The sequence below is a fragment of the Pimephales promelas genome, chromosome 10 (genome assembly GCF_988280905.1).
Source record: "Pimephales promelas chromosome 10, fPimPro1.hap1.1, whole genome shotgun sequence".
In the NCBI taxonomy this organism is placed as follows: Eukaryota; Metazoa; Chordata; class Actinopteri; order Cypriniformes; family Leuciscidae; genus Pimephales; species Pimephales promelas.
Window position 1 is genome coordinate 29,261,486 of NC_142778.1, and position 15,650 is coordinate 29,277,135.

At 36.8% G+C, this 15,650-nt stretch overlaps 1 protein-coding gene across 3 annotated transcripts in view; it reads right to left on the minus strand.

Annotated features, from left to right (window-relative positions):
- The window catches only part of megf11 (multiple EGF-like-domains 11), a 114,956-nt gene that overhangs the window by 3,996 nt on the left and 95,310 nt on the right, over nucleotides 1–15,650 (minus strand). The window contains exons 16-25 of one of the 3 annotated variants that reach the window (XM_089116424.1): nucleotides 14,715–14,849; nucleotides 8,628–8,756; nucleotides 7,847–7,975; nucleotides 7,016–7,144; nucleotides 6,696–6,824; nucleotides 5,279–5,512; nucleotides 4,741–4,859; nucleotides 3,681–3,735; nucleotides 1,882–1,941; nucleotides 1,059–1,268 (exon numbers count right to left, since the gene is read on the minus strand). In XM_089116424.1, the coding sequence (XP_088972550.1) occupies nucleotides 1,059–1,268; nucleotides 1,882–1,941; nucleotides 3,681–3,735; nucleotides 4,741–4,859; nucleotides 5,279–5,512; nucleotides 6,696–6,824; nucleotides 7,016–7,144; nucleotides 7,847–7,975; nucleotides 8,628–8,756; nucleotides 14,715–14,849 (1,329 nt within the window). The remainder of the gene's footprint in view (nucleotides 1–1,058; nucleotides 1,269–1,881; nucleotides 1,942–3,680; nucleotides 3,736–4,740; nucleotides 4,860–5,278; nucleotides 5,513–6,695; nucleotides 6,825–7,015; nucleotides 7,145–7,846; nucleotides 7,976–8,627; nucleotides 8,757–14,714; nucleotides 14,850–15,650) is intronic. The other 2 variants (XM_089116426.1, XM_089116427.1) reach the window with 2 other exon arrangements.

Below are 15,650 nucleotides of genomic sequence, written 5' to 3' on the forward strand. Positions count from 1 at the left end.
GCTGTGTTTTTATCCAATCTTCCATTGGCCTACAATCCATCATGCTCTTTAAAGGGATAATTCACTTTGAAATTAATTTCGGATATGTTTTAGCTTACCTCAAGTGCATCCAAGATGTTGGCGTCTTTGTTTCCGCAGTAGTTTCAATTTTAATTTTTTTAGGTCAAACTATAATGGAGGTCTATGGGGCCCACTTCAAAGAGCATGCACAGAGAAGTCCAAATTAAACAGGATTTAATGACTCGTAAATGTAAGTACACATTGATGGCCTAAGACACGAAACGAGCAGTTTGTGTGAGAAAACGAACAGTATTTATATCATTTTTACCTCTTGTAACCACAGCCACAAAGCGTCCGGGCCCTCAGATCACTTGGACGTGGCTGTGGTTACAAGAGGTAAAAACAATATAAATACTGTTCGTTTTCTCACACAAACCGCTCGTTTCGTGTCTTAGGCCATCAGTGTGTATTTACATCTACGTGTCATTAAATCATTAAATTTAATTTAGTTTAATTTGGACTTCTCTGTGCATGCTCTTTGAAGTGGACCCCATAGACCTCCATTATATGACTGACAGACAAGAACGGTTTGACCTAAAAATATAAAAATTGAAAATACTGTGGAAACAAAGACACCTACATCTTGGATGCCCTTGAGGTAAGCTAAAACCAACGCATTCTCATCCTTTAACGTCATATAGAACGCTATATGCAAAAACGGCGCTATACTACGCACATGGCACCCGTTACCGTTAATATAACACGCGCTGTGAGGGCTAAGTTTAGGTGTGGGGTAGGGTGTGCGTGTCATTCACGCTAAAGGATTTATAACGTCTTGGGTTCGCGTGTTATATTAACGATAAAGGGTGCCATGTGCGTAGTATAGCGCCGTTTTTGCATATAGCGTTCTATATGACGTTAAAGGATGGGGACGTTAAAGGATGGGAACGGGCTGGCTAAAACATATCCAAAATTAATTTCAAAGTAAACTATACCTTTAAAGAGAGAAAAATGATAAAACAGAGAAGTAAGTATTCCTTTGCTTTGATCAGACTCACCCACGTCATAGACGTTCCTGCTGGCAGTGGTGAGGGTTGTGCTAGTGCTGGAGCAGAAGGTCAGGTCTCTGTGTGCAGGAGACTTCATCTCCACGTAGCTGCTTTCAGCGTGCTTGCAGGCCAGGCCGGGCGGGTCTCGGATGGTGGCGTACGGGTTCTCACTATTTAGGGAGCACGAGCTGGAGCTACACATGGAGGCTTTTATGTAATCTACACACATTACAGAAAGATATTAAAAGATATCTTATTGCAATGTAATCACCACATCATCCTCAGGGAGAGAAAAATGTAATACATGTTATTACATATACAAATGGCTATAGGAAAATTAAGTTGCGTTCAAGACAATCTCTCGGCAAAGATGCAAAATAAGCACTTTCCATGATGTACAGTTTAGAAACAGCATCCCAGGGCGAATTTTTCTGATGAAAGTTAGACTGGAAAATCTTGTTACAGCAGTTAACATATAATGTTTGTGTAGAGAGAGAGTAAAAGATAGAGGTGGCTGTATTACTGTACATCATCCAGAAATATAGAGGAAGTGATTAAGTTGTGCTTTATAGAAAGAAGGAAGTGATGGCACAACAGTATTTATAAATCTCTTACACCATTTAAAATGTAACGCATTTGCGAATGAGTCACATGCACATCCAGTGTGATCACTATAGTACTGAATGTACTAATCTTTGAAAGTCATTCTTCATTTTTAAAAAGAAAGTGAATGCAGTTGTCCTTGTTAAGGGGACAAACATGGAAAAGGACATCTTCTGTGTAGTGTCAGTGTCCACAAATTACATCAGCAAATGTCCAACATGGTCACTACCTTTGGTAATTCGGGTGGTTTTGCTGTCCCTCAGTGTAAGTGTGTCTCCTCTTGATACACCTAATGAAGCACATGAACACATTCTCAGTAAATCATGATTTAAAAACAGTATGGGAAATGGTAAAGCTATAGGCTATGCCCTTTTGAATGAAATATTCTCATAAAACCTGCATTTACTTATATATTTATTATAACTGTTTTCCTTTTTAATATATTTTAAAATATAATTTATTCCTGTGATGACAAAGCTGAGTTTTCAGCATCATTACTCCAGTTTTAAGTGTCACATGATCCTTCCGAAATCATTCTAATAGGCTGATTTGAAGCTCACAAACTTATATGTTTCATCCTTAATCCTTTTTTTAATATTTTTGTGGAAACCGTCATATCTATGATGAATAGAAAGTTTAAAAGATCAATATCAATGTAAAAATGTTTCAAAGTAACAATGTAAAAGTCTTTATATCAAATTGATTAATGATTAATTTCTTAAAAGATAGTGTATATGTATATTATCAAATTTATATGAAATATCATTGTTTTAAATTAAAGCTATTTACCGTAAATGAAATGTTATAACATCTTTCTACATATAAATATTGAAATATATTAGTAAATTTTCTAGGACAATCAAACATTTTTCCAACCAACATGAGACTCTATTCTATAAGCACCCAGGGGAAGACCTAGTATTATCGTATGGTTAAATTATTTGACTTTATGATAAAGATTGTTATTGCAATTAGTCAGAAAAAAACAGAAGGAACAGGAATTACTAACAGAAAGGAAAGTCTTTCCATCCACCTACATGTAAAAGCAAAAGCAAGCATTTAAACAATACCCAACCTAGTAACTCTTATGAGTACTAGGAGTTAACCTTTAACCAAATCACATCACAACTCATCACGTTTCTCAGCTGACTACCCAGAGTCTGAGACATGCCTTAAAGGTGACGTCAAGTTCGATAAATGAAATTCTCAAACAGTGCACCAAAACCCACACTGCAATATTAATTTGGACATGACAGCAGTAGAGTAACAGTGTGTGCTCAAATGGAGTTTTCCTCTATATAAAGTTTAGTCTGTTCAAAGAAAAGGAGTGTTTGTACTTTCACTTGATTTGAAAGCAAAACTGTCCAAGAAAACTTTTGTCATCTTCATCATAATGTAACAACTTTTGGCTCAGGCTTTGAAATAACTTCCCGTTTATAAAAAAGACTGTCATCTACAAGTTAAATCTCTTCAGCACTGTGATTAGAAATCAGGGAAATGTCCCAGGTGAAACCCTATTTTACTTCCTTCTTCTATGGGCTTGCAAAAGAACATGATGGAAATACCCATCCTCGTACATCCTCGTCTCTGAGGCCTTGTGTGCTGTGCTGTGCCGAAGCCTTATCAGCAGACTTGCAGGTGGACATAATGGGGTGAGGTGGCTTGGGATGGGGTGTCTGAGAGGTAATGAACTCTCTCCCCCCTAGTCTGAGTGACCTTGGATAATATAGGCAAAGCCTGACCTTCCACCACATGGATGTGCCACCTAAAGTACGGGCTTATTAAAAACACAGCAGGAGGAGGTCTTACTCCAGTGCCAAAAGCACCGTCTGCCTGGTGTTCATGCAACCCCCAGGAATGAGTAAGTAGTTTAATTCTCTGGTGCTTAAATGGAGAACAAATGTCTTATTTGTTTTGTGGAGAAAATAATGATATATCTGATCCATTTCAAATTGCATGAGTACTTTTGTCTGACAGGAACAGATGGTTTGAGTAGGGGGTGAGAAGAAATTAAGTGAGTACACTGACCCAGGTCGTTGAGATTGCAGTACGCTCTCCATTCTGAACTGTTCCTGTCTCCTTTCTAAAGGGAAAAAGAGACAAAAAACATCAGACACTCTGAAAGACCATTGCCCTGATAGACTTCAGCAATGTAATGATTTTTGACCTTTTTTGGTTTCATTAAGAACAAATAAGATGTAAAATGTATCTCACTGGCATGACTACATAACCTAAAAAGTACTGTCTTAGGAAAAACAACACATTTTAAAACCAAGTCCAAGGCTTCAAAATAACTGTTTCAATATATTTTAAAAAGTAATTTATATATATATATATATATATATATATATATATATATAAAACCCACCACATGGTGAAATTTGACATATTACAGGCTTTGAGACCTTATTAAAGCTGGGTTCAAGCCCTTCCCAAATCTGTTTTTATTTCTTTTATTGTTTGTCTGTAAAAAAAGTTATGGTTATTTGAAGTTGGCTGATCGCTATGATTTTCAGAAATGGAATTTTGAAAAAAACAGGTTTAATTAACGGTCACGTCCTGCTAGCGGGACGACTTTTTTATTGCCTTTTTTCATATCACATATTTTAGTAATCATCATAGATTAGGTATTATTCGAAACCCAATTTTGACAAAAAATGACATTCAATCTATATTTAGACCTTACTGAAAACGTACCAGCCCGACATCCGAAGGGTTTTCCCAGATTGCATCACATATATATATATATATATATATATATATATATATATACAGTATATATATATACACACAGTATATGTCAAAGCTCGACATTATAGCTGAAAGTGTACAACTTTATATCCAACTTAGGATCATTATTTCCTCTTGATGCAAATTAATCCCTTTAACAAATAAGTCTACAGATACTAAGTGAATACGTAGAGCTAGCTATTGTTTCTGAGTCATGTTGTAGCATACATTTCTTTATGAATTATTTTAAGCACAAGAGCAGCCACTATTGGCCTAATATGGTGCTTGAAAAAAATTCAGTTTTTGAAAATAGTTTAACTACCAAACCTATATGGATTCCTGACCATAATGTACTCACCTTAAGAGTGAGAGTGCCGTCCAGGTTGTTAGTGATGGAGGACGAGATGTTGCACTGCGCCACAGTGTGGTAGCTGGGGTTGGAGAAGCACTGGCCACTGCTGCTGCTCTGAGATGTTTCTAGGGTAGAGAGCAAGACAGCAGTGTTCAAAACTCCTACATATCACACTGTACAAGTACACAAACAATGACCATCCTGTTACTGCAATAACAAAGTAGACACGGGCAGATTAATGGACAGAAATTCATGATACTTAACAGAATTGATGGAGCCATTTATAGCCAAATCAATAAAACTAGCATCTATGCAGCTGGCATAAAAAATGACAATAGATATGCAGTATTTCCACATGATTAACATACTTCAGCAAGGTTATCAGCTTACAGTATGACAAGTGTGGTAGCAACCAGGTTGCCCATAATGCAATGCTGAAACTGCTGCTTTCACTGCCAATTACTGAGCTGGCAAAAAATGCATCTTAAGTTGTTTATTGCAGCTTATTCAATATTTGATGATTAGTCTCAAAGGGGTTTCTCACCAGAGAGGGAGTAGTCAGTGTTGGTGACACGCAGGGCTGGTGTGTATGAGACGCTAGGCATGTCCTGGCCTTTGTCCCTCTGTCTCTGCCTGAACCAAACAAACAAGCTGAGCATAGCCATGATGATCAGAAGCAGGAAGATGATGCCCATGACAGCACCCGCCGACTGGCGCTCTGAACCCAGAGCAGGACTGATCTTAGTGTAGGGGTTCAGCTCCTCCATCACTAGAGCCGCTGGGACACAGAATATGATTATTTTGAAATCAAATGGAGCCGATCAGAGTACTTCATTACCAAAAGTACAGGTACAACAGAATTCTCCCATACATGCTAATCTCTTGTTTCAAGTACGATAGCAGACACCACAAAAAGTGCACGGTGCACCACTCACATTTTCTTCATAATATATCAAAATCTTGTTTGTAGTCCATTAACCAGGGCACCAAATTTGGTCCATCGGTATCATCTGGGGGACAACGTCTCGCAGTGATTTTTTGCAAGGTAAAAAGGTTTCGGCCTAAACTGTATGCTTTTACTCAGAAAATGTATAATATACCTTTTTATACTTTTTATTACATGAATAAATAGGATTAATAGGATATTCTATTTGTCCATTCTATTGGCTCTATTCTATTTTGAAGACTTGTGCTGGCTGCACAAGTCTAATTTAAGGCTCTCACAAATAAATAGTATGGGTGTATTATACTGTACATTTTTTCTGAGTCATCAGAGTGCCTTGAGTATTGAAGTTGAAGAGTTTTGTGTCGCTGGTGTTCTTTCATGACACATGGATAAAAGAAAGCATACAGTTTAGCAGGAAATTGTGTAAAAATGTGTGATATTTTTGGTTTAAAGAAGTCATGTGACCTCTGTGTTTGTCAGACAGATTCAATACTGGGCTTAAATGAAAGCCTAAAATGTCCCTTTCCAACGATACCAAGCACCATATTATAGAATATTGACAAAATCCCTAGCGTGTGCCTAAACCAGATATACACCAGATTTCAAAAACAGAATTTATTTAGGGGGTTAGTAACTTCATGAGCTGGAAAAAGTGATTTCGCTACCACCCCTGCACTGTTATCGTGATTTTTCTAGTACTAGGGGTGTATATCTTGCCAAAAAAAAAAAAAATGATAGCATTCCCGGAAATTATGCGTGCATATAGCCCATATTGTAATACATTACTTTTAAAAGTAACTTTCCCAAACACTGTCAGTGTTTTTATATGTAGCTCCCAGGATGTTCTGTGTTGTTGCTAAGAGTTTAACTGGTTGTTTAGTGTGTTGCTAGGGTGTTCTTTGCAGACTAATTGGTTGTTAATGTGGTTGCTAGTGTGTTCTAGGTGTTCTAGATTTTACCCGGTTCCTTCGTTTAGTATAGCATTTTGGAATTTTCCATCAAAAAAGAGTGGTACCCTGGTCACAGCGGATTCCTTTGTATCCCGGGCTGCAGTAGCACGTTCCGGTCACATAGTCACAGGTGGCGTTGTTCATACATTCACACAGCTGCTGACAGCCGTAGCCAAATGTCCCGGGAGGACACTCTGAACAAAAACACAGACGAACACCATTAACTAAACATCACTGCTTAACTGTGTAAAACAAGCACTCAGATAAATGTTGTGATGGACTGCCTGAGATGGTGGATGAGGAACACACGCACACAGCTAAAGGTCTCTTTCGAACCGACCCCCTAACACAAGAACACACAATTCATAAAGGCCACAACACTCACTCTGTTCACAGTTGGTCCCAATAAAGCCAGTCCGACAGGCACACTGGCCAGTGATATGATCACAGTCAGCTCCATTTTGACAGCGGCACACCTCTGCACAGTCTCGCCCATAAAACCCTGAGGGACAGCCTGAAGGAAAGAGATACCCTGCTACATCATATTAACCTACAACACACAGTTGGTGTATTCTGATGGGGCCGGCAAACAGGAAACCCAGAGTGTAAGAGAAGCCGCAACATTAGAATTTGGCAAATTACCAGAATTCATGTAACGTGTACCTTTCACAACAGCTTCGGACACGAATAGCAATATTCGTAGACAAACACAAGAACAGTACATAAATACACAAGCATGCAAAGACAGTGCGGCTAGATAACAAGCCTACTGGAGCAAACATTGCAGCAAAACACAAACTGATTTCATCACTCCTCAAGACTTTATATCACTGCCGTTATAAAAAAAAAAACTTTCAAACAGAGTGGCAGCAGAGGAGTGATCATGAAATGATTGACGTAATGAATGAAAGATGGATTTGGATTTTAGCAGGCGTGATGCTGATGGTTTTTGATTTCAGCCTTGAGCAAGGTCATTTAATGAGTTAAATGACTGACATGAAAAAATGTGCATTTATTATTAAAGACCACTCTGTGGCATCAGGACGTCACTCTCTGGTGCACTTCTGAAATACTGCCAACAGATGTCACTGTCTCACTTTAAGTTCATGAAGTGTGTGGGAGAGGGTGTTGGTGTATATGTGTATATTCGAGATTTGTTTAATTGTACATGTAATAACAGTGAATGTGAGTGTATTTGTGTGTGAGGGAGACTCACGCTGCGTGCAGTAGAGGCCGGTCCAGCCCAGGCTGCACCTGCACTCTCCGTCGTAGGCACTACATTGGGCTCCGTTGTGACAGTTACATGAGTTCAAGCAGTCAGGGCCCCACTGGCCTATGGGACAAACTGCGGAGCCAGAGACACCGTCAGATACAGATGTGTATTGTGTTCGAATATAAAACACGTGTGTTAACGCACATTTACAGGGCTATACAAAATGATGCATTTGATGTAAAATTAGCATGTTTTGCAAAAATAAAGACGAAAATCACATTCAAATGAGAGCCGTAGCCACAGTATAAAGTTAAACCTTTTAGTCAATTTAAAGCTGAAAATGTCACTGTTTGGAATTAATAATTGAAATCCCTCACTTTTCCCACAGCCAATCCTCACCCCTTCACTTACAGCAAACAGCGTTAGATTAACAGCTCGAGAGGGGAGGGAGAAAAGCGAATAAGCCATAAATTCTCCGGGACATTGTTGCTCTCGTCCCCATTTCATATTGCCGCTCTCTTGTGCGGTGTGAATTATTGAGAGTGTGCTATCAAGTAATTTATTGAGGAAATTGTTGATCTCCATCAGCGGTGCTTGTGGGGCATTTGGCAAAGAAAAATGGACGTGGTTATGATTTACATGGCACTATGACATGAGACGTCCATGAGAGAGAAATGAATGAAAGTGAATGGGACAGAGTAGTCGGACCATACACAGGGAGTGGGAGAAATAAAGAAGGCGAAACTGAAGACAAAAGCAGAGAGAAAGACAAATCGGTTCATACTCTGTGAACAGTCGTCTCCAGTCCAACCTGGGAAGCACTGGCAGGAGCCGTCAATGGGATTGCAGGTTCCATTGTTAGTGCACAGACAGATCTCAGCACAGGCTTTCCCGAATTTGCCACTGGGACACACTGATGGGACACAAACAAAGACACATAAAACAACACTTAAACCTGTGAGTCGTTCTTTCAGGTAATCACAGAAAATCTGTAGGATTCTAACAATGTTTTTACTCCTTACACTGATCTTTGTGCGTCAAATATTTACATTCAAATTACAGATCCTTCCGAAATAGCTTTTGCTTTCTCAGTGATGTGAAGGATGTGAAGTGTGTCAGCAGCGGCACTAAGCAAAATTATTGAAATGATGTAAAATAATAATGATTATTTCCTAAACTCTACTGCAGCACCATGTTTCGAAAAAGACAAAATGGCTGTGAACAAGTATTTGATTAAAAATACAATAATATTGGGAAATATTATTAGATATTCTTTTATTCACAAGAAGACAAAGTTCATTTTTGTCCATCAAAAATAATTGTATTGAACTGATTTGGAGCTCAAGGCATTTTTCTTATTATTCTAAATGTTGAAAACCGTTCTGCTGAATGTGTATGTGGAAACAGGAAAACAAGAATTTAAAAAATAACAGCATTAATTGAATTAGAAATCTTTTGTAACATTATAAATGTCATTTTAATGCATCCTTGCTGAGTAATAAAGTATTCACTCATTTAAAAACGAAATCTTACAGACCACAATCTTTTGAACAGTGGATCCAGTGATGTAATGCAATGTTTTTGACTTGAATAAAAGTCGTTTAAATTGTTTAGTGTACTGAAGTACTATAGTTTTCTGAACTTTAAACTTTACTGTAACATCTTGCAATTCCCCATTTCAAACTTTTCGTAGATCACAGATCATCATGCTATAATAGTGCTGGATGAGTAGTAACTGATGATAAACCAGAGTGACGCGTGAAGTAGTGATTGTAGGTCGTGTGTCTGCGTGCATTTCAAAGCTCGATCACCCTTCAAACGTGTGCTTCTGTCACACTGTCCAATTATCCGTCTTCGCCAGCTTCACTCGGCTGTACTACAAAATTAAAATTAGAGCTTGTGTACATATTTAATAAAACGAACATTTCACCACACTCTGACACTTGCCTCCATTATAAATTTCAGTTGAGTTCAAAGCCCATCATGTTTTGTACCCCTCTCCCTTCTTGTTTCGGTGAGTTCACAGCAAGGTACAAACAATGAGATACCTCCAATTCCCTCTCATGCATGTCTTCGGCTTCTCATGAGAGCTGGAATACGCCGCACAATGGAATCAGATGTTCCAACCAGATGAATTGTCCATTGAGGTGAAGCTGCGACTAAATCTTTGAGCCACTGAGTTTTAATAATTATATTTCCACACACTTCTCATTTTGTGCAAACTCTTTCAACTAATTCAAAGCTTCCTCTTATTAGTTAGCGACCCCCTCATGTCACGGGCTCCGTTTCATTCCAACTGTGACTAGCCGAAGTTCATTAGCTCGCTTTGAGACGGGTGAACGTGGGCTCAAGACATACGAGGACGCCGGCATAGACCAAACTACAAAAAAGTAGGTATGTGGGCTAGCCACGATTGCCCCCGAGGCCTGCCTTTCTTCCAGTAATTATGATCTGGACAAATTAAAACAAGCCTTTTCTCGAACCTTCTCCTTCTTCTGCTTTAACATATTAAATATTTATTCACGAGACAGCTCTGAAAGCAATGAAAGTGAATTCTATATATTCATGCAGCCTTTCCTTAATTCATGAAAAGACTGGTTAATTATTGTGAGATGGTCTATCTATATTTCATCTGAATGTCTCAGTTGGGTGCGCTGTGGTTTGGTTTATTAGTTCTGAGTTGGAAATCTGCCTCATTGACCTAAAACTTAACTCACAAACCCATAACTGTCTGTATAAAAGTCGACATGGAGTAAATATTTACAGTGCTATTTTAGTGACCGAGGACAGCGAGCAGCGTAATTTAGCTAACTTCGTCCATCCTTCGTATTATCCAAGTAAATCAAGAGCTTAGGGTTTGGTTCTGCTAAAAAAGTTATTTAATTTCATATTGACAATTTCATAGCATCTTTTTCCATTGACAGCCATTCAAAAGGTGACATTATATGAAGAGTGAAATTACTTAAGTGAAATTACTGAACTTAAATATACAAGTTTGATAAAAATCATAATTAAAGAAGAAAATTTCAAATGGCATTTAGAGGCTTTTGCATCTGAACTCTTCATATATAAACACTACCGGTCAAAAGTTTTAGATCGGTAAGATTTTTTATGTTTTTAAAAGAAGTCTCTTCTGCTCACCAAGGCTGCAATTTGATAAAAATACAAAAAACCAAGGCACCAATTTGATAAAAAATACACCAAGGCACCAATTTGATAAAAATACAAAAAAAAAAAAACCCAGTAATATTCTGAAATATTATTACAATTTAAAACAACGGTTTTCTGTGAATATATAGTGAAGTGTAATTTATTCCTGTGATCAAAGCTGAATTTACAGCATCATTACTCCAGTCTTCAGTGTCACATGATCCTACAGAAATTATTATAATAACATTTATGATTATTATCCATGTTGAAAACAGTTTTTTACATTTTTTTCAGGATTCTTTGATGAATAGAAAGGTCAAAAGAACAGAATTGATCTGAAATGGAAAGCTTTTGTAACATTTACCACTACCATTCAAAAGTTTGGTTTCAGTAAGAATTTATTTTTTTATTTTTGGGGGAAAGAAATTAGAAAATACTTTTATTCATCAAGGATGAGTTAAATTGATCAAACGTTACATTATATTTTAAATAAATGCTGTTCTTTTGAACTTTCTATTCATCATAGAATTTTGGGGCGGAAATGGTAAACGACTGTTTTTAACATTGAAAATAATAATTTATGTTTTTGAGCATAAAATCAGCATATTAGAATGATTTCTGAAAACACTGAAAACTGATGTGTAATCAGCAACAGTAATGATGTTGAAAATTCAGCTTTTTAAATTATTAATTTAAATTAAGAAAACAGTCATTTTAAATTATCATAATATTTCACAATATTACTGTTTGTCATTTTTTTTTTCATCAAAAAAAGCAGCCTTGGTGAGCAGAAGAGACTTCATTTAAAAACAGAAAAAATCTTACTGATCTAAAACTTGACCGGTAGTGTATATATATTTACATATATATTGCAGATATAGCAATATATTACAGTAGATGTTTTGACATTAACCAAAGGTGGTGGATTTCAAACTTTTTAGCTTTATGCCAAAGCAGCGAAACTCCCATTGTGATGAATAAGAATGTTAATGTATAGCTCTCTGCAGGTATTGTAGACATCCTAGACATAAATCTTGAAGAATGAAGTATATTAGTGGAAATTAACACATCATTGTTTCTACACTATCTCTTGTTTTCCACAGAAGCTCAACAAAAACAGAAACCAGTGATATTGACCTGACTCTTCAGTCTTTGTGTCTCGCTCAGAAGAATGTGCTCAGCAATATTCAGATTTCCTCTGAAGGTTATTTGTCAGAGTGTCAGTGATAATGCCAATTATTTTCAGTATGGCGGAGGCGCAGAGTCAGCGTGGCGTTCTGCAGATGGGCACGTTGCCAATGGCAGTGCACACGCAAACACACACACACAAAGTGCCCTATGGGTCGAGGTGACACATTTTGGGTGACAGGTAACAGTTATGTATATAATCCTAGAGAGAACCACAAGACCATCTTTACATACCAATCAAAATGCATGTAAACATACATTTACAGGACAACTTTAAGGTACACGATTGTGCCGCACTATTTTATCTACATAATTGATTCTGGTTCACTGTGGTTCATCAGCAGGGGAAGTAGCAACTAAAAGAATAGACCTTTGGAGTGATGTCATTACAGTTAGTGTAAATTGCCTCAAGAAGTGTTTCCTGCTTACGTGATTTTTTTTCACATTTTGAAAAAGCATAATTGAAAACCATGTAAATCTCAGCTGAAAATTCTCACTAACGATAAAAAATAATTGTATTTTAATCAATGTATTTTTAAATGCGTTTTTAAAAATACCTTTAAAGATGTTCTGTTATTTGCTGCAAAACAAATTGCTGTAATTTGACTATTTACTGATGCTACAAGCAATCTAAACAAAACCGTTTGTTAATCCATGTCAGCCGACTAGATAATGTTACCTTGGTGACAAGTTTAAAACAGCAGAATTTGCAACGACACTGTTCAAAACACAAAACCGTTTTTAAAACATAATAATTACCATATTGTAAGTGACAGTTCTGTCAACTGACTGGAAACACAGCCACATTGGCCCCTGAGAGTTGTGTAAAAAAATCCACCAGAACTGTAAATCATGTGGAAGCAACAATAACGTGTCAACAGTTTTGCAAAAACTGTCTATTTCTGGCACATAATCATGAGAAATGGATACCTTGGTGTATTGATTCAGTTAAAGTGTGTTTCCATTAGAACAATACTGTAAGGTGGTCAGTCACAGTGATGGGAATAACGGCGTTATAAATAAAAGGCATTACTGTTTCCCCCGTTACAACGCTGTTTCCGTTAATGACAATAAAATGTGGCGTTACTATAGCCTAATTGAGCTCACTGAAGCGGTTTCCATCCGAATATAGGCTCTCTCTCCGCCATAGGACCTGCAAAGTTTTTTCTCTGGTGTGTGTGTGTGTGTGTGTGTGTTTATGAGGCGCCGGACTGGACTAAAGCGAAGCGAACGCCGCGAGAGAGACCGAGTGTGTCCAAGCATTATATAGTCTGTTTATAAATAAATGACAAATGTCAGTATTAGAATAATCTCTGTAGCCTATTAGTATCATCTGCAACGTTTTAATTAATTTACATGGTTATAAAAATAAAATCTAAAAAATAACCTGTAGGGAACGTTTTGGGAATTCGTGTTCTGGGAGCACTTCTTGTTAAACTTCTTATCATTTTAATTTTCACAACAAATAGTGTTTGTATTTTTTTTTTTTTATTATTTATTCATTTTTGGTACATTTAAGCATAATTCGTTTTTTTTTTTTAAACAAATAAAAAGTTCAAAACCTAAACCTAAAATTATGTTTTATTGTTCTACTATAGTAATGATAATATTTCAAATAATATATTGAATTTTATAGGTGTCTCTCACATTGTCCCACAGCAACATTACGATAATGTACAATGTTTTATAATAATAATAGTTTATTCAATAGTGTCCATTTCATTAATTTTACATATTTAGTATTAGGTGCATCCAAGTTATTTGACATAGGCCTATTTAACTTTTAATTTTTTTTAAGTAACGCAATAGTTCAGTGGTGGGAGACTCGAGTCATATGACTTGACTCAAGTCAGACTCGAGTCGCAATTTTCTGGACTTGAGACTTACTTGACTAGATCTCTGAAAAGACTCGACTTGACTTTAGACTTGCTCCTTGTGACTTTAGACTTGACTCGGACTTGTGCATATACTTGAAATGACTTGAAATTAAAAAAAAAAAATCGAAAAACTCAATTAAAAAAGCTCAGTCTTTTTGCGGGCGGGAGTGGGACGAAACTTAAATGTTGCGGTCGGGAGAAAGTAATATAGAAAGTAGTTATAACGAAAGTAGAAAGTAGTTATAACGACCCACGTATTAAAAATTTAAATAATTTAAATGATTAGATTCGTTTTCTTAAAATTTCCATATAATCTTTTGTATTATGGGATCAAATCACCTGGATATTTAGAGTGAGAACATACAAACTTTGGCATACAGTACTAATTTAGAACGCAATATCTTTTTATTTATTTTTTTACAAGTTACTCAGTTACTCACAAGTTTACTCAGTTACTATTTGTGAGAAGTAACTAGTAACTTTAACTAATTACTTTAAGTAACATGCCCAGCACTGGTCAGACAGAGAAGTGACAATACTTCTCTCGTACCTCTCTGCAAGCAAAACTAGCCTCCAAGGATCTGAGGGAGTCCATGGATGAGGAAAATAGAGAGAGAAAGCAGAGAAACTGAGGGAAAGCAACAAGAGCTACTTGCCTTGGTTGCAAAGTGAGCCGAAGAAGCCGGCCAGGCACTCACAGTGACCCGTGATGTGGTGGCATGGCCCCGTGCTGTGCACACACTGAGGGCATGACTGGCTGCAGCGGTGCCCATAGAACCCAGGAGGGCAAACTGTGAAGGAGAGAAACAACGCAGAAAGGTTGGAAAGATTTAGTGGGAAGGCAAAGAAAGACAAAATAGAGATTAGACACAAATGAAAAATATGAATACAAACTCGCATTATCAGAAGGACATACAGGGGGAAAAAAATGGTACAGTGCACATATAACCATTAGAATTGTCTTGTTACCCAGTAAAAATATTATTATTCCATGAAAAGTTTGGAATCAGTTCAGTATGACTATTATTATTTCTATGACAGAACTACGATTTTTTACTTTATTTTAGCAGCAAGGATGCATTTAATTTATCAAAAGTGACAACAAAGACATTTATAATGTTAAAAAAGATTTCTATTTTAAATAGATATTTTATTTTGAACTTTCTATTCATCAAATGATTTTGAGAAACTAGTGCTTAATATTTCATACAAATATTAAGCAGCACAGCAGTGTTCCAGATTGATCATAATAATACATGTTACTTGATCAGCAAAGCAGCATATTAAAATGATTTCTGAAGGATCATGTGACACTAAAGACTGGAGTAATGATTGACATCACAGTGATAACAGTTCTATTAATACAATTTTACAGTATTACTGTTTGTACTCTATTTTTGATCAAGTAAATGCAGGCTGGGTGAAAACTGAGAATAAGAGACTTCTTAACATACCGACCCCAAACTTTTGAAAGGTAGTGTATAATTGAGCTCTTCATTTAACCATTACAACAGTATTATCATCGATGGCCAACTTAGATTTGAAAGGTTCATCCAGGTACAATTTTTTAACCCCAAGTCAAGGAGGCACTG